This window comes from Lampris incognitus, chromosome 6, assembly GCF_029633865.1.
Source record: "Lampris incognitus isolate fLamInc1 chromosome 6, fLamInc1.hap2, whole genome shotgun sequence".
In the NCBI taxonomy this organism is placed as follows: Eukaryota; Metazoa; Chordata; class Actinopteri; order Lampriformes; family Lampridae; genus Lampris; species Lampris incognitus.
The window spans coordinates 37,756,010-37,778,921 of record NC_079216.1 but is presented as its reverse complement, the minus strand read 5'-3'; the positions used below and the strand labels follow the sequence as shown (position 1 = coordinate 37,778,921).

Here is a 22,912-nt window from a genome sequence, read left to right as displayed (position 1 = left end):
GACTCGCATGACACCATCTACACACAGAAAAAGAGAAAGGAGAAGACATCATTCAGAGAGAGAGAAGACATGTGAGACAAGAGAACAGTTTGCAATAGTCATTAGTCATATTCAGTTAAGTCATCAATTAGGCATCTATGATCCTGATTCCTTTACTGCGCCAATCACATTCTGTAGTACAAATCTAACAGTGGCCTTTAGCCTATAAACTTAGCTATAAAAGGATGCAGAATCAATGCATTCATAGGATTAATTTAGCTATACAACTATTATAAAATGAATGGTGAGTACAATGCATTGAGGCAGCAGGAACAACAGCAGGTAGGCATGCCATACATTTCACCGACGCTAGCCGCGATGCCAACGGGGGCAATATTAAAGACCTGCTTTTTCATAAAATCTAAAATGGTGGAAATCCAATACAGCAGACTTTCTCAAGGAGCAAATCTGGCCTACATGGCCTTATGTATATGTGTTAAAAGTTTTGTGCACTTTGGTCACACTGAGTGGCTGTGGAATTTTTTTGAAACTGAAAAATATCATCCTTTGACTATAGTGCCACCAAGGCTGTCAATGACGTTGGACTTGGTCTATCTCTAATTGCCCACCAACCGGACAAGGCTGCCAAATTTCATGATTTTTTTGGGGGGGGTATTGGAAACTGGTGAAAATTTAGCTCAAAGTAGAAGAAAAAGGAGAACAAAAAGTTGAAGTTGTTTTAGTGCATGGCCCCCTAATGCTACTAATATGTCAGACCTCATCTCATCAGAAATTTTAGGTAATATATTTCTATTATCATTAATTTAGACAACAAAGTTGTATCTCAGAATATAATTTTATCTTGATACAATACCACTGAAAGACAATAAAAGATAATATTGAATGATTGCCTAGCCCTGTGTTGGCAGGAGTAAAGGGTCCTCTCTCATTGTGGCCACCCATACCTAAAATGAATGTTTGGGTATGGTGAGATGTTGTTGCTAAAACCAGTCACTTCATGATAATGTTGTGCCATGCTATTTTATGTTATGAGGATCTGTTTGTGTTTGTCAGGAAGTTGTGCTAGGGAATCTACTTTAGAATTAGTAAAAACCACTTGCTATTTCACAATGAAACTTTTCAAACTACATTTTAAATTATCCCAAAAGTATTAAAGTCTGGGAACATGACGAGGGATATGGGGTTGAATGGGATAAAATGGTTGATTATGATGAGTCCTGGCGCTGAACACAACGTGAAAGTGGTTTAGGGATGTTCAGGGATGGTGTGCATATGTGCATGCATTTATATACATTTCTGAATACAGTTATATGAGAGGGTGTTAACAATCACCGGCCAGTGTGGAAACGGATCAGGGGATGACTTAAAAAGTGATAGTGTCCGTTTATAAGAAAGTCTGTTTTACTTAACAAAGGAATGTGATCCTTCTATGTTCATGTTAAGTTATTGCCTTAGTTTTGTGTTACCTCAGCAGGCTCACATATCAAATGGGGCAGCTGTTTCTTTCTCTCTCTCTCTCTCTCTTTCTTTCTCTCTTTCTCTCTCTCTCTCTCTCTCTCTCTCTCTCTCTCCATGGCCCTCAGTTATCCAGGTTACACACTCCTCTTTTCATTAACTCTGTCTCTTTTTCCCCTCTCTTTTTTCCTCCCATCTGTGCATCTCTCCTAGGTCTGACTATGATGACTGGAGGCCTGCTCTTGCCAGCCTGCTGCAACCCATCCCCTTCCCCAAAGAGTGAGTACACACGTGCATGCATTACTCAAGCAAACAAGCACACATGCACAGAACCTGGACTGAAGGATCTCATCTCTAAGCACTTGTTTCTGTCTGCTCATCCCTCCCTGTTCTTACACAGCCCTCCCCTCCTTTTCTCCATTTTGCCTCCAATCCATCCCAAACTGCCTTCCGCTCGCATCTTCCCGTCCCCTACTGTTTATTAGAGTTTCTCTTTCCTCTTGCCATTCGTTTAAGTCCTCCCCTTCCGATTTCCTCAAAGCTCAGGGGTGTATCCTGGGAGTTTTAGATGTATCTAGCAGAGTGCTGCCGGGGCTTGTGTGCTGACGTATGTGTGTGCACTACCTCACAGTCCCAACATGGACCAGGGGAAGTTGTTCTGTCTCAAGGGAGGCTACCATAATTGGCTAGCCAGCCCAAAGCCTTATTTTCTAATTGGTTGGCGGGGACAAAGCCTCGTTAACAGCAACCTGTGGAGGACTTGTTATTTCTCCAGAAGAGGGACTCACCTGTTGCTCAACTGTGCCACTGTCGCCAAGTCAGTGGCTTGAGTTGTCATTTGGAAAGGCAAAAATACTCCCTGGTTGCATCTTTAGCCTAGGATGTAATGAATCACATTGATTCATACACAAATAAGCCTGCGTAAATGCTCACAGGAACACTTTCATTGTCTTATTGTTTTTGACATGCAAATATATACAGATGCAGTCTTACACACGACACGGTTTTTTAGAAGAGACAATATGCAGAATAAAGAGAATTCCAAGAAATTCAAATTCAGGTGTCGTAGAAACATGGTGGCAGTGGCACAGCAACCTTTGTATTCCCTCTTGCAATTTAGTTAAACATCTTGTAACATCTTCTAAGCAAAGGTTTCATCATGGCAATTAGTGTATCATCGGTGTCCTGTTGTGTATATTTTGTTTGTTCACAGTGTAGTTTTTTTAGACATTTATTACCAGATGTATTAAAATGTGTAAAATCAGTATGTTAATTTATGGTTTTTCAATATGTGGTGTCTCAAGTAAAAAGTAGTGCAAACTAAACTCAGCTAAGGTAAATAGCTGAATATACCATCTCGCCTCTGAGCTGAAGAACAATGAAAGAATACACAAGCATGTAAAATAGTCGTATTTCAACTTAACAGTCAGTTGGACATGTACGAGTGTCTCGGTCATTTTGATGTTACCTCTTATTTTTCTTCTCTTTCCTCTCTGCAGGGCCCTTGCACATGCCAAATTCACAAAGTAAGAATCTTACATGTTTTTGCCTGTGACAAGGGGATCAATTCATGCCCTAGAGAACTCTGTTCGCCTTTGTTAGCGCTGAAAATCTAATGTTTTTGTCTCAACATATCTGTCTGAATAGGGAACTGAAATATGTCATTCAGAGATTTGCAGAAGACCCGAGACAGGAGGTGAGTGTTTTCGCGTGTGTGTGCCTGTGTGTGCATGTGTTCATACATATATGTGCATGCGTGTGGATGTGTGTACTGTGCGTGTAATTCTGTGTGTGTCTTTTTATCAGGTCCATTCCTGCTTACTCAGTGTGCGGTCGGGTAAAGATGGCTGGTTCCAGCTCTATAGTCCAGGAGGAGTTGCATGCGATGACGATGGAGAACTGTTTGCCAGTATGGTGAGTGAACAAGCGCGCGTGAGCACACACATAATATCTGGGTCAAGGGAATAAATCTTGGTGGTGTACTGGTAGCATAGCACTCTATTCTTTTGCCTACCAATCCAGGGATCGCCGGTTCAAATACCCGTGTTACCACTGGCTTGGTCGGGCGTTCCTGCAGACACAATTGGCTGTGTCTGTGGGTGGGAAGGCGGATGTGGGTATGTGTCCTGGTCGCTGCACTAGCGCCTCCTCTGGTCAGTTGGGGCACCTGCTTGAGGGGAGGGAGGAACTGGGGGGAATAGCATGATCCTCCCACGCGCTACATCCCCCTGGCGAAACTCCTCACTGTCAGGCGAAAAGAAGCGGCTGGTGACTCCACATGTATCAGAGGAGGCATGTGGTAGTCTGCAGCCCTCCCTGGATCGGCAGAGGGGGTGGAGCAGCAACCAGGACCGCTCGGAAAATAGGGTAATTGGCCAAGTACATGGAAATGCTCAGAAGAGTGGGGTAATTGGCCAAGTACAACTGGGGAGAAAAAGAGGGGAAAAAAGCCAAAAAAATAAAAAAGGGAATAAATCTTCAAGTATTGTATAGACCCTCAAATACAAGAATTAGTGAAACCAAATGAACAAGATCTGTTCAGGGGTGAACTGAAATGTAAATTTTATAGTCTCCTATTTACCTACATACCTTCCTTTGCCCTCTTCTCTTCTCATTTCCCCTTTCTCTTCTTTTCTCCTCTACTCTTTCCTCTTCTCCTTCAGGTCCATATCCTAATGGGCTCCTGCTATAAGACCAAGAAGTTTCTTCTCTCTCTGGCTGAGAACAAGCTAGGTCCCTGCATGCTGCTGGCCCTGCGTGGAAACCAAACCATGGTGGAGGTAAAAGTTAGTGTGTGTGTGTGTGTGTGTGTGTGTGTGTGTGTGTGTGAGAGAGAGAATGAGAATGAGTGTGTGAGTGTGTTAGCCTTTCAGCCTGTATGTCTGTTTGTATTCATCCAGGATGTGTGTGGGTGTGTGTGTGTGCGGGTGTTTGTTTTATCATAATATTTGTAAGGGATATTTTTTGTTCTGGAGTCAGGTGAGAACTGAATTTTCGCAGTATGAAATTTCCCCTTTAATTGTCTTTTGCTGCTCACATAGATTCCTATTGCAAATTTGTTGTTTTCCTGCTGCTTCTTCTTTTTCCTTCTTTCTCCATTATATTCCTAATTAAATCCCTAATGTCTGTAGAAGTGGAGGGGTGAAGGTTCTTTGCTTAGCAGGGACATTTGTGTGTATAGCAAAGAAAGAGAGACCATATACATAAAGATGCTATTACACAGGCCCAAATGGGTGTTAATATACTTATCATTACCCCTGCACACACTCACTCAAGTGTGAGTGTGTGCAGGGGTGTAGATACATTATGATGGCACATTAAAACTTATGCATATGATTGCCTTCAGTGTTTCTTTTGTGTATTTGTGTCTTTGCAGATCCTTTGCCTAATGCTGGAGTACAACATCATAGAAAACAAGGACACCCAGCTGCAGATCATTTCAACCCTGGAGAGCACCCAGGTGGGCCTGCGCATGTACGAACAGCTCTGCGACCGACAGAGAGAGCTCAAAGAGCTGGTACGTTCCCGTTGTGCCACAACACACACCCACACACGCATGCACACACACACAGACACACGTGAGTTTGCATTAACATTCACCCTCTTCTATATATTCCTTGCTTCAATAATTGAATTAAATTGCACAATGTACAATGTTATTTTGTTAATGACTTTAGCATGCTTTACAAAATCTAATGAATTAGTGTTATGGGGCATCACCAAAGCCTGTCTGAATAGACTTGTGAGTCACTACTTTTCTGATTGTATAGAGAAAATCGCAATTTAAATGTGTCAGATATTGCATCAGAGTTGTCTCCATCATAAATTTCCATTGAAACATGGAAAGAACTGGTATACTGAATTAAATGCTTATCAGTACAGCTTGAAATTAGCATCAGGTCAAAAGGTAGTGAATTCTGTCCCTGTCTAAGGTACCTGGAAACAATCTATGTCCTATCTGTCAGTTGTGCTCCAAAAAAATCCTTTCTCAGAGAATATTAATTGTGTGCTGAATTGTTTCAAGTTGAAACAAATTGTTTAATGCCCTTCTCCTGAGAGCTTAAAGGAGGGTAGGCAGTTTTTTTATGGTGTCATTGGGCAAAAATTCCAAAATAACCTTTCGGCATATTGTAATTCAAGTGGTCTGGGAGAAAACTAGACTTCTGCACCTCCTCTTGGCTGTGTATTCAGGCTTTAGAAAATCTAGCCCGAGACAGGAGACTGTAACCAATCACGGGTCATTTCAGAGAGAGGGCGTTCCTATTGGCTGCCCTGCCCCAGCAGTCACTTGTGGTTGTGTTGATTAGTTCTCCCATGTCTACCAGCCCCCCCACACGAGTGTTTTATTTTTTTTTTAAAAATCAACGAAACCAACTCATAATAGCTGCTTCACATGAACAATATTAGTGTAACTAAGATTCGCTGAAAAAAATAAAATTCTACATGGATAGATCATCAACTACGATACAGGTTTCATGAGTGTCACTTTGACATTTCCTGGTTGTACACATTTGAATTATATGCCCATGCATCGCCCATTCATTGTGTGTTGTCTGGTGGGAGGGGCTTAAGACAGATTGGGGAAGGGGGAGAGCTGCGGGAGGAGGGCTGTATTTTCAAATTGTTAGTTTATTTATTTATTTATTTATTTATTTATTGCCTTTCCCAGAAAACTGCCTGCCACAGCTTTTTTGCTGGTTTACATAGAAGAGCCCCCTTGTAATTATGCTTTAAGTTGGTAGCTGCTCACAGACACCACCTGTTGTCTGTGAAGAAATCTGCAAGGCTGTGAGTCACCTTTTTTCCCCTCTCTCTCCTCCTTCTTGCTCTGTCCCTCTCGCTCTCTCTCCACCTCTCCCTATCTCGCCCTCAGCAAAGAAAAGGAGGCCCCACCCGCCTGACTCTTCCCTCAAAGTCCACGGTGAGAATACGCTCGTGTGTTGTGCTCATTGCATTACAGGAGGATTTATACTTCACTAGCGTGCTGCTAACTGAGGGAAACCATTTTTTCCCCTTTCATTTCTGACCAAAGCTGTACACACAAATCTTAATTGCGTTTGAGCATTCTGAATTTAAGACCGATGCTCAGTAAGATTTCAAGAAATTAGCTCATCATATGTTCTCTAGTTTATAGACTGTCAACTAAATGTGCTGATAATAAGTAAGTAATTAGCCTTAATCGGTTTCTTTAAGCAATAAATAATTCATATCCCTTACTCTTCACTCCCTTACCTACATTTTACTCTTTTCTCTCTTTCTCTTTTTCTGTTCTTTAAATTTCTCTTCCATCTCCTTCTTCTGACCTCCACTCACCCCTGTAAATCCCCTTTCTCACCTTTTCTCCTCCTCTGCCTCTCTGTGCTCCACCATACCTCCTTCTGTTCTTCCTCGTTCTTCTCTACACATGCTCATTTCCTTCTCTTTCTCCTATCTTTACCCTCCCTCCCTTCACCTCCTCCAACGCTTGTCTCCACTTTTAGGATGCTGACCTTGCCCGCCTGTTGAGTTCTGGTTCATTTGGAAACTTGGAGAACCTAAGCTTGGCCTTCACCAATGTCACCAGTGCCTGTGCAGAGCAGCTGATCAAGCTCCCCTCGCTCAAACAGCTAAATCTATGGTCCACACAGGTACACACAGCATGTTAACACACATATCAAAGATTATATGCACAAACACATACACTATAATGACTTTAATAGATTGTGACTGTCTGGCATCTGCCTTCTCTGTCTCTTGATTTATCCCCTCTTTGTTCCTCTCTTTCTTTCTTTCCATCTACCCTTTAGTTTGGAGATGCAGGGTTGCGGTTGCTTTCTGAGCACCTTGCCTGTCTACAGGTGTTGAACTTGTGTGAAACACCCGTTACCGATGCTGGCTTGCTGGCCCTCAGCTGTAAGAACACACACACACACGCACACACACGCACACACACACACACACACACACACACACACACACACACACACACACACACAGAGGTAGATTTATGCATCTAATGTACACATGCAAACTCATACTGCACATGCATACAGTGTAAGAAGGCTGTGTTGACTGCAATACTTTCTGAAGCCCAAACATAGATTCATGACATCATGTCTGACAGTAACACTTACCTCATACTTAACTCAACACTATTTCTGGGCTTGACCATCAATGCTGTCTGTAACCTTCAAATGGACTCTTTAAAATGAGGACATGCCAAAACATCATTACTTCACTAAAAAGCTCCTGTTCTACAGCAAGAAGGTTCAGGACTTTTGCTGTGTTCAAGCATAAGCAATTTCTTGTAATAATCATAAAAATGAAATAAAATCCAATAAACCCTCCCATTTTTTTTAGCTGCTGAAATGAGTAATATTCTTCCAGTAACAAAATTGCGCATTTTACTCATTTGGACGGTTGCACAGGATACAAAAGTTTCACCAGATTTTCCATTAACCATTTCCATGTTTCCATTACTGTTACGTTAACGTAAATGAAGGGAACTGATTTTATGCCTGATATTCAGTATTCTTGATAAAGTTACAGTCATTGGGTGATATATTTATGCGAGCTAGAGAGCTATGACCGTCACACACGTGGCAGAATGCAAAGCAGAATGCACCTACTAGAATGAAAGGCAGCCAAGTAGATTGTTACGAGTCATTATGGGTAAGAGTACATCCAGAGTCCCTAAACTAAAGCAAATTTTAATTGTCTTCCCATTTCAGCCATGAAAAGTCTGTGCAGTCTGAACATGAACAGCACCAAGCTTACAGCCGACACATATGAGGACCTCAAGGTAATAGAAGTAATCGATAAAATGATCAGCTAAAGTAACATATTTCATAATTATATTTTTGTGAAGAATAATCAGGTAAAGTTGTAGACTTTTAGTCCTTTTATTATCGTATTATGTCAGATTTTTCTGGAAAAAATTCCAAAGATGGGTTGTCCACCCATTCTAAATATTCATTGTTACCAAATTTCCTGTACCGCGTCCAAATGGCATAGCGGTCTATTCCGCTAACATGGGGATCGCCGGTTCGAATCCCCATGTTGCCTCCGGCTTAATCGGGCGCCCCTACAGACACAATTGGCCGTGTCTGTGGGTGGGGAGCCGGATTTGGGTATGTGTCCTGGTCGCTGCACTAGCGCCTCCTCTGGTTGGTCAGGGTGCCTGTTCGGGGAGGGGGGGAACTGGGGGGAATAGCGTGATCCTCCCACGTGCTACATCCCCCTGGCGAAACGCCTCACTGTCAAGTGAAAAGATGCGGCTGGCGACTCCACATGTATCAGAGGAGACGTGGTCATCTGCAGCCCTCCCCAGATCTGCAGAGGGGGTGGAGCAGTGACCGGGATGGCCCGGAAGAGTGGGATAATTGGCCAGATACAATTGGGGAGAAAAAAGAGGGAGGGGGGGATTCCTGTACCGTCGCACTTTACATAAGGCTGTTCTTCCTATAACCAGCAAGGATTTCACTGAGTTTTAAAGCTACAATCCTGAAGATTGTTATTTTTTGACGCTAACATGAAAAAGAGGCATTACTGTCGTTGTGTCTGCGCCTTCCCCACAACCAAACCAAAAAAAAAAAAAGCAATGTTCAACCCTGAGTGTCAGCCATTAATGCTGTAATATCTGTTTGTCAAGGTCTTATAGGAGCTTGTTCTGGCTTTTCTGCATGTTAGCCACAACTTTTTTTTTTTTTTTTGGATTTTATCCCCTTTTTCTCCCCAATTGTACTTGGCCAATTACCCCAATTTTCCGAGCGGTCCCGGTCGCTGCTCTGCCAATCCGGGGAGGGCTGCAGACTACCACATGCCTCCTCCGATACATGTGGAGTCGCCAGCCGCTTCTTTTCACCTGACAGTGAGGAGTTTCACCAGGGGGACATAGCGTGTGGGAGGATCACGCTATTCCCCCCAGTTCCCCCTTCCATCCGAACAGTTGCCCCGACTGACCAGAGGAGGCGCTAGTGCCACGACAAGGACACATACCTACATTCGGCTTCCCACCCGCAGACACAGCCAATTGTGTCTGTAGGGACGCCCAACCAAGCCGAAGGTAACACAGGGATTTGAACTGGCGATCCCCGTGTTGGTAGGCAATGGAATAGCCTGCCATGCCACCCAGATGCCCATGTTAGCCGCAACTTTGCCTCTTCTTCAAACTGGAGGCTACGTGCCTTTATCCTTAAGCATTTGATAAAGCTATGCTATACGCTGTATTACTTTTCCCCAGACAAGTCCTACCAGACAGTAATCATTAAAATGAGCAACTACAAATATGCTCACAATAAAGAAATTCATGGATTAGTTGTGTAAATATGCCGGTCAAAGGTACCAAGTAAGGCCTGTGTATGAAATGTGCTATATAAATAAAGTTTGACGTGACTTGACTTGACTTGACATGAGGTTGCATGTAAATCATCAGGGTTGTAGCTGTAAAACTAATTCCTTTGTTAACTGACATTGAATGTGATGGACAAATGTGTGTCGGATACAGAACACGTTATCCTTAAGACCATTCATAATAAAGAAAAACGAATCAGAGTGGGAGCCGCCTGTGAGAAAACATGGGATTTATTTTCGTTCCAGTGAGCAAGGATATCACAATGTGGTTTGAGTTTTGACATTCCACCCAATGAGTCTACCAATGACGTCTCAAACTCCCTGTAGAGAATAACAGAGAAATACCAAATTTAACATGATATGGAGGTTGGAAATTTCCTGTCCACTCATGGAAAATACAGTGCTCAGAGATTACTGTTGTTTGCATTAACGAATGACTGTAAATAAACCACTTCTTTTTTTCTTTTTTCTTTTTCCTTTTTTTCCCTTAGGCCAAACTGCCCAATCTGAAAGATGTTGATATTCGCTACACAGAGGCCTGGTGATTAACCATACTTTACACACATCCATAAGCACACATGCACACATTCATACATGCTTACACAACCTCAGATACACACATGAATCTGTGCATTGGTGTTGTCAAGGTCATCGTCATCATCAGTCCTAATCATTATCGTCATCATTATCATGCCAGGAACTCTTAAGACGCCATCCTAACATGAGTATTACCTCATACCATCGGACGTCATCCTGTCTGGCATTGTTGCATCAGACAAGAAGCCGTCTTGTTCTTCTTCTTCTTCTGAGGTCACCACAACAGCAACTGCATCTCCCCAATGAAGGAACTCTAGTCGTCCTAGCATCGCGAAGACAGTCATTTTTTTCTAATTGAGAAATCTCAAAGGACGTTATCACTTCTTGTACTACTGTCATTGATATTCCAAGGACCTTGTTTTTAAGTGACCTCATCAGAGGACATGTAAGGACCCCAATATCTTGTGACCCATGGGACCCTCTCTTTTATTTCATTAACCTTCATCTCCTCTTATATGGTTCGTTAACGGTCGTATGTGGTCGCTTAGTTTTCATATGCACTCTGAATCCAGCTTTCAGAACATCGTCTCTCCTCCGTGTGTTGTCTGTCCTATGTACACTGAGGAAAACCTCCAACTGGTCTCCTGCCCCGAGCCCCCTCCCCCTCCCCCATTAACCTGTTGTGAACTCTGATACCCTCATGTAATGAAGGCTGGATAAAGCAGGTCACATTCCAATACATTTTTTGATATTGCCTCCTACTGGATCCAGATGTAGCTCCCTCCAAGACGTGTCCAACAGTCACTATTTTGCTTGCTGGTATTTGGCTTTCGGCTCCTATTTTCAGGTTCAGATTCTGGCCTTTTCAAGTCCTCTATTAGGAATGAGGTGCTACCTCAGACAAACAGAAAAGTTGACATATGACTGTGACCAATCCTCGCATATACGACACGGTCACACTCAAAAGCAGAATTTTTATCAACTTGAATGAACATATTTTTCCAGACATCTGTGCTTTCATATACTGTGCATTTATATCTAAAACATATAAATATATGCATATATTCCCCGATATTTCAAAAGAAGCAGACATTTCATGAGCTCTGCTCTGTAGAAGAAGAAAAAAAAACAGTTAAGTGGCAACATTTTTTTTTAACCTGTTGTGTACATAATGATGGACGGCCATACTATTTAATAGGATGGTTGTCCAGCTGTAGCCTGGTGGTCTGGGACTGCCATTAATTTATAAGTTCTTTCTTTTAAACCTCCTCCACTATGTCTCGCCTCCATTTTGTCATAGCAGTAATGAATTGTACAGGACCCGATCTCTTTTTGTTGAAAGTAAATTAGACGGCCCAGATCTCTTCTCTCACATGGATCCCTCCATGCCATGCTGCGGTGATGGAGCTGCACAGCTGACTACAGTAACTGTAAGGTGGACCTGCAAACTAAACACATCACCAGCTGAATGTTTGTATATTATCTGATTCTCTTCTTCTGTGTGTTTGGCTCCTTTGTACAGTCTGTTCAGGTAATTGTTGGCTCTTGAAAGGACATTTTGCCAAACGTTCATTCAATCCAGTTTGTTTTGTGAGCTTCCTTGGGCCATTATTAGTTTGTTTTTGTTTTTTTTTTCTGTCTGGCATTTTAGCACAGAGTAAACATACCCGCTCTGTTGGTGAATTAGTACTGAGTGGCGTGTTTGTGTGTGTGTGTGTGTGTGTGTGTGTGTGTGTGTGTGTGTGTGTGTGTGTGTGTGGGGAATGGAAAAAAAAAACGTTGACTCTGTCAAAACGTCTCACCACCCTCAATGTGGACTGTGACCCACCACTTGAAAGAGGCTGATGATTGGAGCCACATGTCTTTGCCCGCCTATTAAGGCAGGGATAAATGGTCACAGTGCTTCTTAGTGTGGTTTACAATCTGTTGCATACTGTAAAGCTTTGTAATCACAGCCTTTCTGTTTACATGAGAAACTGTGGATTACTCATTATTTGCCTATTTACCTTTTTAGGTCTTTACCTTTTTTAGCTATCCATCCATCCGCCTGGTTTGAATTGTAATGGTATGTTGCGAGGCCCTAGCGAGGAGGTTGTGTTTTCAGGTTGTATTTATGAATACGATTGTACTCGGCGAGGATTCGAATAGGTCAGTGGGACAAACCTTTGGCAGATACTGTAAGCGGCGAAGGGACAAAAGACAGGACTAACTTCAGCCTTGACCTAACAAAACTGTCTATCTACGTTCCCTCAAAATTTACACTTAATTTGGGCAATGCTTCAATTTGTGTGGTATAGCTGCCCTGTTAAACTGCAAGTCTGTCGGTCTCTTTCTCTCTTTCCCCAGAGATAGTTTGGGATTATCTCACTTACACACACACACACACACACGTACGTGCTAAACCAACATACATTTCACCCGTTTTCAGTCAGCCTCATCAGACTGGGTCCATCCATTTTTTCTTTTTTCTTTTCTTTTTTCTTTCTTTTTTTTTTTTGTGGAGTTGTAATCAAGAGATTTTGTTAAACTGTGTGAGACATAATTTGGATGCCGTCCACTTTGAGTTTTAAATGATGCCTGATTCAAGTTCATTGGGTGCCATGGCAGTTCTTCTGGTAGGCGTTGTACACTTGTGTTCAACGCTTTGTTTTTGGCTTTTGGGGCCTTGTGTTTGCTTTCATATCCTGTATAATGTATATATACAATTGTATATAATTTTTTCCCTCCTTTACTCTCTCTCTCTTCCACATTTTGTTCCCCTCCCCCCTTCTCTTTTCTGTAATCAACTCGTCCTCCCTTATTGGGCAGGCTAGCGTTGCCTTCATCTTAAGGATTTGTGCGTGTGGTCATCTTTACTTTGTTTTATTTTTATTTTTCACACAAAGTGCACCATAATCTAAAATTGTCATTATGTGTTCAATGAGTAATATCTTTCGATTATTTGACTTTCAGCTTGTTTGAGTCACTCACTTTAATCAAGCATCGGTCTCCTGTGTTTCATGTTGTTTTTGCATGTACACGTTACTGCATCTGTTGTTGTTGTCATTTCTTTTTCTTTTTTTTTTAAATTTCATTTTATAATGTTCCTTTTTTGTTTTACAAGTTTGAAATATGAAAAAGGGTCTGATCACTATCTCACGGACGTTGGCTAGAGCGACCACTGCACCCCGCCCCGCAACACCACACAGCACTGGCAGCTTTACTGTACCTGTGGTGATCCAGTCTGAGCAGCATGCGTATTATGGGATGTACAACAAACAACACCTACGGTTACACACATCATCTGAACGCATCCGGTTTGCCGGCGAAAATCGGAGACAGAACTGCCTGATCGCGTGTGTGTATGTGTGTGTGTGTGTGTGTATGGATGCCCACTGTATGAAATGAGCGGTTCTGTCTCACCATTGGCACAGCACACGGGGTGAGCCCTTGAGCAAGGCACGGTGCTGTGACATGCCGGTCGATCTATAGATCTAGGTCTTGAGCCTCGGTGGAGCTCGTTGCTGGGGATGGCTTAGGGCGAAATATTGGAGTAACGGATGTATTTTGTTGTCGTTGATCTATACAGTTTTTGTTTTTTTTTACATTTCAAATGTGTGACACATGTGATGTTCACTTGAGAAGGGAGGCCCCGCAATTCAAGTCCCGTCACCCTTTGTTCCGTAGTCTGGTTAGATGGACAAAGTGTGAACGGTCGTGGGAAAATAATGGCATTGAACATATTGGTGGTTATGGTTGTTTTTCATGACTGTGGCCTGTCAGATATCTCCACCTACCCCAGGTCTATCTAAAATGTGTGTGTGTGTGTGGGGGGGGGGGGTGACACGTGGTTAAGGGGGTCACACACAGTGGGAAGGGATCAGAAGGGTGTTTTTTTTTAATTATTATTACTGTAGAGGACGTGTGATTTTTGTGTGTGTGTGTGTATATATACACACACACACACGACTCATTTTGTTTGGTTATATCTCTGTATTCCTGTGGAGCTCACTTTGCTTTGCCTTGGGTTCATTTTCAGAAAATCTCGCTCTCTATCTCTGTCTCTCTCTCCGTCTTCATCCCTCTTCCTTAAATTTTTACAAGTCTTGCAAACCCAGTCTCCCAAGTTGTAGCCCCCCCCCAAGAATTTATGAATTTGTAACGAATTTTTATCATTTCAGTTCACGTCTTGAGTGTGCTCTGCGGAGGAGGATGCGGAGGAGAAGGAGGAGGGGGGGATGCAGAGGAGGAGGGGGTGGGGGTTGGGGGCACCGCTCGCCAGTGGTACAGTCACATACATGAAAGACTGATTTATGAAAAAAAAAATCTTATCTCTTATAATTTGTTGTAGTTCAGTTTTGTTGGCGGCTCAAAAAAAAGAAGGAAAAAAAAGCTGTTTATCTCCTCCTGTTTCTCGGTCCTCCTCCGCGCTGATCTGCTTTCTCCTGCTGGGTTATTATTGCTGCTGCCGCCGCTGCTGCTGCTCTGTGGCTGTTGTAATAAAATACAAAAAGATCTTCAACAGGAAAAATAACTATGATGTGAAATAATTTCAATCAAAAAATAAAAAAACTGTCTGTGAATATGTTTCAAATGTGTGACGCATGAGTTATTTTATTTACTCCCATTTGGCATTATTTGTCTTGGGAAGCACTCCTCTGCTTCTCAATTTAAACGCATTCTGGTTTAATGCTGACAGAAAAAGAAATACTGCTGTTTGACTTGTCTTTCGTTTGTAAAGGCAGATGCATAAATGTGTCTTCCCAAACCGGTCTCGCGGCTTTTTCTGGATTCTTCTGGTTCCTCTGAGTTAATGCACTTCAGTGACCAGATCCAGAAGTGCCGTGTCCCTCACATCTCATTTTTCAGTACGTAGGCCTGAATAATGACTTTCCCTTTTGTCACTGCTGACTAATCTTCTTTAAGGTGTTCATTTTATTCTGTGACTTGACTCATATCTGTGATAACTATTTATCATAAGGCCTCCGTGGCACCTGAGCTGACACAGAGGAGTGGGAACTTTCAACTTTCAATTGCTCATAAATAACAGGCTGGAAGTGGGTTTGCATAACATTTTTTTAGATCAAAATTGATCCTTTCTACCAACAATGCCTGCTTTGGGCGGCGCACAGTGGCCCAGTGGTTAGCATTGTTGCGTCACAACAAGAAGGTCCTGGGTTCAAACCCCAGGCTGTCCCATGTCCTTTCTGTGTGGAGTTTGCATGTTCTCCCCGTGTCTGCGTGGGTTTCCTCCCACCATCAAAAAGACGTGTATATTAGGGTTAATATTCCTGTCTGTGCCCCTGAGCAAGGCAATGGAATGAAGAACTGGAGTTGGTCTCTGTATGCTGCAGCTGCCCACTGCTCCTATACAAAATAAAGTGGGTTAAATGCAGAAGAAAAATTCATTGTAACCTACAATGACAAAACAAAGTGGCTTTCTTGCTTTGATCCATTTCAACTGTTGCAGGCAAGGAAATTACAATTTGCCATTGTGCAGCTTTACATAAAACATGACTTCTAAGTTTTCATTCACAACATATAGTTTTGCAATGCAGGATTTCCCTGGACACTTCTTAAAAAAGGATCCTGAGTATGCCAACAGTCGCTTGTTTAAAGTCCACCAGCTGCAGAGACATGCGAATGCAACCCAATGTCTTCAAATATAAACCCGACAGAAATGTGCCTCTGTCTCCCTCGAAGCCTTTGAATAAATAATATTAAACTGGAGTACACGGCCAGCTCACCCTGGTACAAAACAAATGATCTTGCTGTAGAGTTGAAAATGGCATCTTTAGACTGGACAAATCCCTACCAAAGTTAGAAAAGTTTATGGACATCCATACCAAACTATCAGGTAAAATCAGAAAATGCATTTTGTCCCATCGTCATCTTATGTGAAGACATCTCATGATGTTTTTTGAGAAAATTCGTGAATCACGTTTATCAAAATTTTAAAAGAAAGCCACTTTATTTTGTCATTGTACTGGTTACAATGATTGTGTTCTCTGCATTTAAGCCATGCTATTGTATAGGAGCAGTGGGCAGCTGCAGCACCTGGGGACCAACTCCAGTTCTCCTTTCCATTGCCTTGCTCAGAGACACAGACAGGAGTAACAACCCTAACATGCATGTCTTTTTGATGGTGGGAGGAAACCTACGTAGACACAGAGAGAAATTTGGTAGGGCCTGGGGTTCGAACCCAGGACCTTCTTACTGAAAGGCAACAGCGCTAACCACTGGGCCACCATGCCACCCCAAGTTAAATCAAGTTACAATTAAACTTTAGGACAACAAATCTTAAGCAGCTTTATTACCTCAATTCCTAAAAAGCTTACAAAGGCATAACAGGAGAGCCATACAGATGACATCATGACTGTGGATTCAGTGAGGGAAGTGGTTTCCTTACTCTGAATATTAGTTTTGCATCATTTCATCAATCCTAACTGCACAGTGCAACTGTATTGAACTGAGAAATAAATAACTATGATTGTTGGAACTAGAGGGCAATAACCGTTACAGAAAAATATATTTTCTAACATTAGCAATTATGCTGTGTATTGACATACATGTGGAGGCATGGAGATGTTTAGGAGAGATGGCAGTGGGGTTTTTAACTCGATTGTTTAACACAATCTTAGAAAGTGAGAGGATGCCTGAGGAGTGGAGAAGAAGCATACTGGTACCGATTTTCAAGAACAAGGGCGATGTGCAGAGCTGTAGCAACTACAGAGGTATAAAGTTGATCAGCCACAGCATGAAGATATGGGAAAGAGTAATAGACGCTAGGTTAAGAGGAGAGGTGATGATTAGCGAACAGCAGTATGGTTTCATGCCACGAAAGAGCACCACAGATGTGATGTTTGCTTTGAGAATGTTGATCGGGAAGTATAGGGAAGGCCAGAAGGAGTTACATTGTGTCTTTGTAGATTTAGAGAAAGCATACGACAGGGTGCCGAGAGAGGAGGTGTGGTATTGTATGAGGAAGTCGGGAGTTGCAGAGAAGTATGTAGGAGTGGTGCAGGATATGTATGAGGGAAGTGTGACAATGATGAGGTGTGCGGTTGGAATGACAGATGGGTTCAAGGTGGAGGTGAAATTACATCAAGGATTGGCTCTGAGCCCTTTCTTGTTTGCAATGGTGATGGACAGGTTGACGGACAAGATCAGGCAGGAGTCTCCATGGATGATGACGTTCGCGGATGACATTGTGATCTGTAGTGAGAGTAGGGTGCAGGTTGAGGAGAGCCTGGAGAGGTGGAGGTATGCACTGGAGAGAAGAGGAATGAAAGTCAATAGGAGCAAGACAGAATACATATGCGTGAATGAGAGGGAGGACAGTGGAATGGTGAGGATGCAAGGAGTGGAGGTGACAAAGGCATTTGAGTTTAAATACTTGGGGTCAACTGTCCAAAGTAACGGGGGGAGTGCAGGAGAGGTGAAGAAGAGAGTGCAGGCAGGGTGGAGTGGGTGGAGAAGAGTGTCAAGAGTGATTTGTGACAGAAGGGTACCAGCAAGAGTCAAAGGGAAAGTTTACAAGATGGTTGTGAGACCAGCTATGTTATATGGTTTGGAGACAGTGGCACTGACGAAAAGACAGGAGGTGGAGCTGGAGGTGGCAGAGTCGAAGATGCTAAGATTTTCATTGGGAGTGATGAAGAAGGACAGGATTAGGAACGATTGTATTAGAGGGACAGCTCAGGTTGGACGGTTTGGAGACAAAGCAAGAGAGGCAAGATTGAGATGGCTTGGACATGTATGGAGGAGAGATGCTGGGTATATTGGGAAAAGGATGTTGAATATGGAGCTTCCAGGGAAGAGGAAAAGAGGAAGACCAAAGAGGAGGTTTATGGATGTGGTGAGGGAGGACATGCAGGTGGCTGGTGTGACAGAGGAAGACGCAGAAGACAGGAAGAAAAACGGATGATCCGCTATGGTGACCCCTAACGGGAGCAGCCGAAAGTAGTAGTAGTAGTAGCTGTGTATTGAGCCAACATGTCATGCTGCAAAGCCATTTTTAAATTATGTTAAATTAACCTTTTGCCCCAACCTCTGAACTTTTGTTTGCTAGTCTTAGAGGTTGAGACCCAGCAACAACGAATTTCTTCCAAGACAACTGATGGATAATTGAAGAACTGCGCACAATGTCCTGTAAGAAGTCACAGACCAAATACAAGCCGCTGATATTTTCTGTCAACAACGGTAAAACAGGCTGTCAGTGACCTGGGACCAAACACACATCCAAGGAAGGGCTAGGTATGTCAAGTGAACTGAAACAACTATGATTAATGATAATGCTAAGACAACGTCTTGCAATAAGAGCTGGGTTAACGAACATCTCATTTAGTGGTTCACACATGCACACACACATAGCAGCTCACAGTCCAGTGATGTAAGACAAGGGGGAGAGAGTAGAGAGGTGTCAGTCCAAATCAGTTTTCCATTTGTGGTCCCACCAAATGTTTCTGAGTATGCTGTAAAAACAACATTATGCTAGCATATTGCTGATATCTCATGTCAAGTCTTGGAGTGAAATTTGGAAGATATGACAAAAGTCGGACTGAAAAGGGTGGTGCTGAGGTCTGACTGAAAGGGTGGTGCCTGGTGCGTTGTATCTTCCTCCCCTGCAGACTTGGGGAGTGGAGGCACATTTCCCCAAAGAGCAAAAGCCACAGAGAGGGCAGGATGTGGGTGAGTTTGTTTCTGTTGAGCCTTCAGGAATAGAATTTGCTGTTGTTTATTTTCTTCTCTTTCATCCTAAAAGACAGTTGAAAAACATATGTGATTTTTTTTCTCCTGCTTTCCTGTCCCTTTGTGTGTTATTTGATGCAAAAATATAATTTTAAAAAAAGCAAATTATTTTGGTGCTTTTTGAAATTTCATCTGCTGTGTGTCTCTATGTCTTACCGCTGTTTCTCGCTGGTGCTTAATTCTCTTGTTAGGTTGTTGCGATTGGGGGGTGGGACGGAGCGTTGGGTGTTTGAATGTGTGTCATACAGGAAGGCTTCATTGCCAAGCTCTGCCTGCCTCTTACGCAGCTGACTGGAAGACGAATACAGCTCTTCCTCTGCTTTCTGAGTGACAGATGAGACAGTTGTTATGTGGTCGTATCAACAGAAACACGATAGCCCTTAATTCAAGTTTAAACCTCATCAACACTGTGTGTGTGTGTGTGCGTATGTGTGTGTCCGTCCTCACCTCCACTGGCTGTACATTTATGTAGACCAAAAGAGAGGCCAGCTCTAAGTTTTCGCTGTAGCCATTTTTCAGAGGTACAGAACGATACCCTGTCAAAACACACAAAACACTGCATGTTCTGTACAAGCTATAATGCATTGCATTGCAGACAACTTGCATTGTGTGTCTGCACATGCGCTTTTGTGCATACACTACAAAACCTCAACACATTGCCTGTGTTTGTGTGTTTAAACCTATCCAAGTAATCAGTGTGTCTGCATGCATAAGTGTGCAAATGTGCTATGTACAGATGTATTCCCACCTGAGCGGATGCCTTTAACAGGAAACATGGCCTGTGCCAGGAAGTTGGGGTCTGAGAACATGTCCTCCTCATTGACCACAAAGCGTAAGAAGGTTAGCTCTGGCTCATACACTGTGAAGATTACCGGCTCTGCTGGGGCCTTCCACACAGGGTTCAGACCATTATCGCCTATGTAATCAAGCAAGCAAAACAGCAAAAGTCCTGCTTAATTTTCACAGATAGCCAACATATCGTAAAGGTGACACTTAATACTACCTTTTATTTTTGCCTTCATTTATTCAGGGAAAATGAACTGAGCACACGTGCACACACTGCCCTGTACAACAACAGTCATCTAATGCTGGCCAGTGAGCAGCACCTCTGAGCAAGTTCAGGGCTTAGTATCTTACTCAAGGACACATTGACAGCAGTACTGAGGGAGGAAGAGCGCTTCTCATTCACAATGTGAAGACCTCCGGTCCACTTCTCTAAATTTTGGGTGACTCTGGCACTTAAGAAAAGTTATTTCTATCTCCTGTTGTTGTCTCTGTCTGTCTTGGCTATCATGCTATGTGCTTTTCACTTGTAGTACTTTGATATTTGTACTATAAGTTGGCCCTTGTGATCATATCTGACAAACAAACAAGCATGCATGATGGCTCACACAAATAAGTGGAATAGCAAACGACATTAACAAAAGAAGAGGAAATTTTAAATTACCAAACAAATTAGCATTAGTGTGCACCAAGCCTCTGGTATTGTCTAAAAGTAACGGGATGTTATGCAAAACACATCACTTCCCTACCGACACTAACATTTCCCACACCAGTGATTAGATTAGGCAAGAGCAAAGGGCCCCAAATTAAGCTGAATGTGTCGTTGAATCTCAAACAGCCAGATTTATATTACTAACAATTAAAAGTTAATATTTTACCATAAAAATGTTGTCACATATCTATCACATATCTTTATAGCTAGAAGTTGTAGAAGTGGACTCTTGATTCAATCAATCAATCAAACTTTATTTGTATAGCACCTTTCATACAGGTCAGTGCAGTTCAAAGTGCTTCACAGATGACTGACAAGCCGATAATGAGACAGAGCAATTTGAGAACATTTGAGGATAGTGAAAATAAAATATAGTGATATATATATTAAGTTAGATATGGTAAATAATGTCTATAAACCATTCTTAATCAAAAGTCGGGCTGAAGGCATCCAGGTAGTGTAGCAGTCTATTCTGTTGCCTACCAACACGGGGATTGCCGGTTCGAATCCCCGTGTTACATCCGGCTTGGTTGGGGGTCCCTATAGACACAATTGGCTGTGTCTGTGGGTGGAAAGCCGGATGTGGGTATGTGTCCTGGTCACTGCACTAGCGCCTCCTCTGGTCAGTCGGGGCACCTGTTCAGGGGAGAGGGGGAACTGGGGGGAATAGCGTGATCCTCCCACGTGCTACATCCCTCTGGCAAAACTCCTCACTGTCAGGTGAGAAGAAGCGGCTGGCGACTCCACATGTATCGGAGGAGGCATGTGGTAGTCTGCAGCCTTCCCCAGATCAGCAGAGGGGGTGGAGAAGTGACCAGGACAACTCGGAAGAGTGGGGTAATTGGCCAAGTACAGTTGGGGAGAAAAGGGGGGAAAACAAAAAGTCAGGCTGGAGATAAGGATTTCAACATTTGCAGCTACTCTCAGATCCTCAGGCAGGCTGAGCCAGCAGGTTGGAGCATCAAAGCTAGAAGATGCCTCTCCAAAGGTTTTAGTCCTGCATTTTGGAACAACAGACTCTTGCCAGAGGACCTGAGGGGTATTGGTTCACACGTTGTAAGCACGTGAGACATACGTATATGCCAGTGCAAGACCATGAAATGCTTTAAAAACAAGTAAAATAATTTTAAAATCAATATGGAAGCTGAAAGGCAAACACAGGGTGACGTACAAGAGTGGAGGAAAGTGCACACAGGTGGACTATATCTTATGTAGAAGGCGCCATCTAAAAGGGATTGGAGACTGCAAGGGGGTGACAGGGGAGAACGTAGCTAGGCAGCATCGGATGGTGGTCTGTAGGATGACTTTGGAGACCAAGAAGAGGAAGCGAGTGAAGACACAGCCGAAGATCAAATGGTGGAAGTTGAAGAAGGAAGACTGTTGTGTGGAGTTCAGGCAGGAGTTAAGACAGGCACTGGGTGGTAGTGAAGAGTTGCCAGATGGCTGGACAACCACTGCAGAAATAGTGAGGGAGACAGCTAGGAAGGTACTTGGTGTGTCATCAGGACAGAGGAAGGAAGACAAGGAGACTTGGTGGTGGAATGAGGAAGTACAGCAAATTATACAGAGGAAAAGGTTGGCAAAGAAGAAGTGGGATAGTAAGAGAGATGAAGAAAGTAGACAGGAGTACAAGGAGATGCAGCGTAAAGCAAAGAGAGAGGTGGCAAAGGCAAAGGAAAAGGCGTATGGTGAGTTGTATGACAGATTAGACACTAAGGAAGGAGAAAAGGACTTGTACCGATTGGCTAGACAGAGGGACCAAGCTGCAAAGGATGTGCAGCAAGTTAGGGCGATCAAGGATAGAGATGGAAATGTGCTGACAAGCGAGGAGAGTGTGCTAAGAAGGTGGAAGGAGTACTTTGAGGGGCTGATGAATGAAGAAAATGAGAGAGAGAGAAGGTTGGATGATGTAGGGATAGTGAATCAGGAAGTTCAGCGGATTAGCAAGGAGGAAGTGAGGGCAGCTATGAAGAGGACGAAGAATGGAAAGGCAGTTGGTCCTGATGACATACCTGTGGACGCATGGAGATGTTTAGGAGAGATGGCAGAGGAGTTTTTAACTAGATTGTTTAACACAATCCTGGAAAGTGAGAGGATGCCTGAGGAGTGGAGAAGAAGCATACTGGTACCGATTTTCAAGAACAAGGGCGATGTGCAGAACTGTAACAACTACAGAGGTATAAAGTTGATCAGCCACAGCATGAAGATTTGGGAAAGAGTAATAGAAGCTAGGTTAAGAGGAGAGGTGACGATCAGCGAGCAGCAGTATGGTTTCATGCCACGAAAGAGCACCACAGATGCGATGTTTGCTTTGAGAATGTTGATTGAGAAGTATAGAGAAGGCCAGAAAGAGTTGCATTGTGT

The 22,912-nt window shown here is 43.0% G+C and overlaps 2 protein-coding genes across 4 annotated transcripts in view; one reads left to right on the top strand and one right to left on the bottom strand.

Annotated features, from left to right (window-relative positions):
* Nucleotides 1–11,971, top strand: part of cmip (c-Maf inducing protein) — a 56,484-nt gene extending 44,513 nt beyond the window's left edge. The window contains exons 11-22 of one of the 3 annotated variants that reach the window (XM_056281569.1): nucleotides 1,669–1,734; nucleotides 2,955–2,981; nucleotides 3,103–3,151; nucleotides 3,262–3,369; nucleotides 4,119–4,235; nucleotides 4,832–4,972; nucleotides 6,329–6,376; nucleotides 6,936–7,082; nucleotides 7,242–7,347; nucleotides 8,166–8,236; nucleotides 10,278–10,327; nucleotides 10,484–11,971. In XM_056281569.1, the coding sequence (XP_056137544.1) occupies nucleotides 1,669–1,734; nucleotides 2,955–2,981; nucleotides 3,103–3,151; nucleotides 3,262–3,369; nucleotides 4,119–4,235; nucleotides 4,832–4,972; nucleotides 6,329–6,376; nucleotides 6,936–7,082; nucleotides 7,242–7,347; nucleotides 8,166–8,236; nucleotides 10,278–10,327; nucleotides 10,484–10,493 (940 nt within the window). In that variant the 3' untranslated portion in view covers nucleotides 10,494–11,971. Of the gene's footprint in view, nucleotides 1–1,668; nucleotides 1,735–2,954; nucleotides 2,982–3,102; nucleotides 3,152–3,261; nucleotides 3,370–4,118; nucleotides 4,236–4,831; nucleotides 4,973–6,328; nucleotides 6,377–6,935; nucleotides 7,083–7,241; nucleotides 7,348–8,165; nucleotides 8,237–10,277 lie in introns of all 3 variants that reach the window. The other 2 variants (XM_056281571.1, XM_056281570.1) reach the window with 2 other exon arrangements.
* A 7,026-nt stretch (nucleotides 11,972–18,997) lies between these two features.
* The window catches only part of plcg2 (phospholipase C, gamma 2), a 65,786-nt gene continuing 61,871 nt past the window's right edge, over nucleotides 18,998–22,912 (bottom strand). Inside the window, exons 29-32 of the mRNA XM_056281833.1 lie at nucleotides 19,802–19,969; nucleotides 19,501–19,589; nucleotides 19,210–19,376; nucleotides 18,998–19,059 (exon numbers count right to left, since the gene is read on the bottom strand). Coding sequence (XP_056137808.1) covers nucleotides 19,017–19,059; nucleotides 19,210–19,376; nucleotides 19,501–19,589; nucleotides 19,802–19,969 — 467 coding nt within the window. The 3' untranslated portion in view covers nucleotides 18,998–19,016. The remainder of the gene's footprint in view (nucleotides 19,060–19,209; nucleotides 19,377–19,500; nucleotides 19,590–19,801; nucleotides 19,970–22,912) is intronic.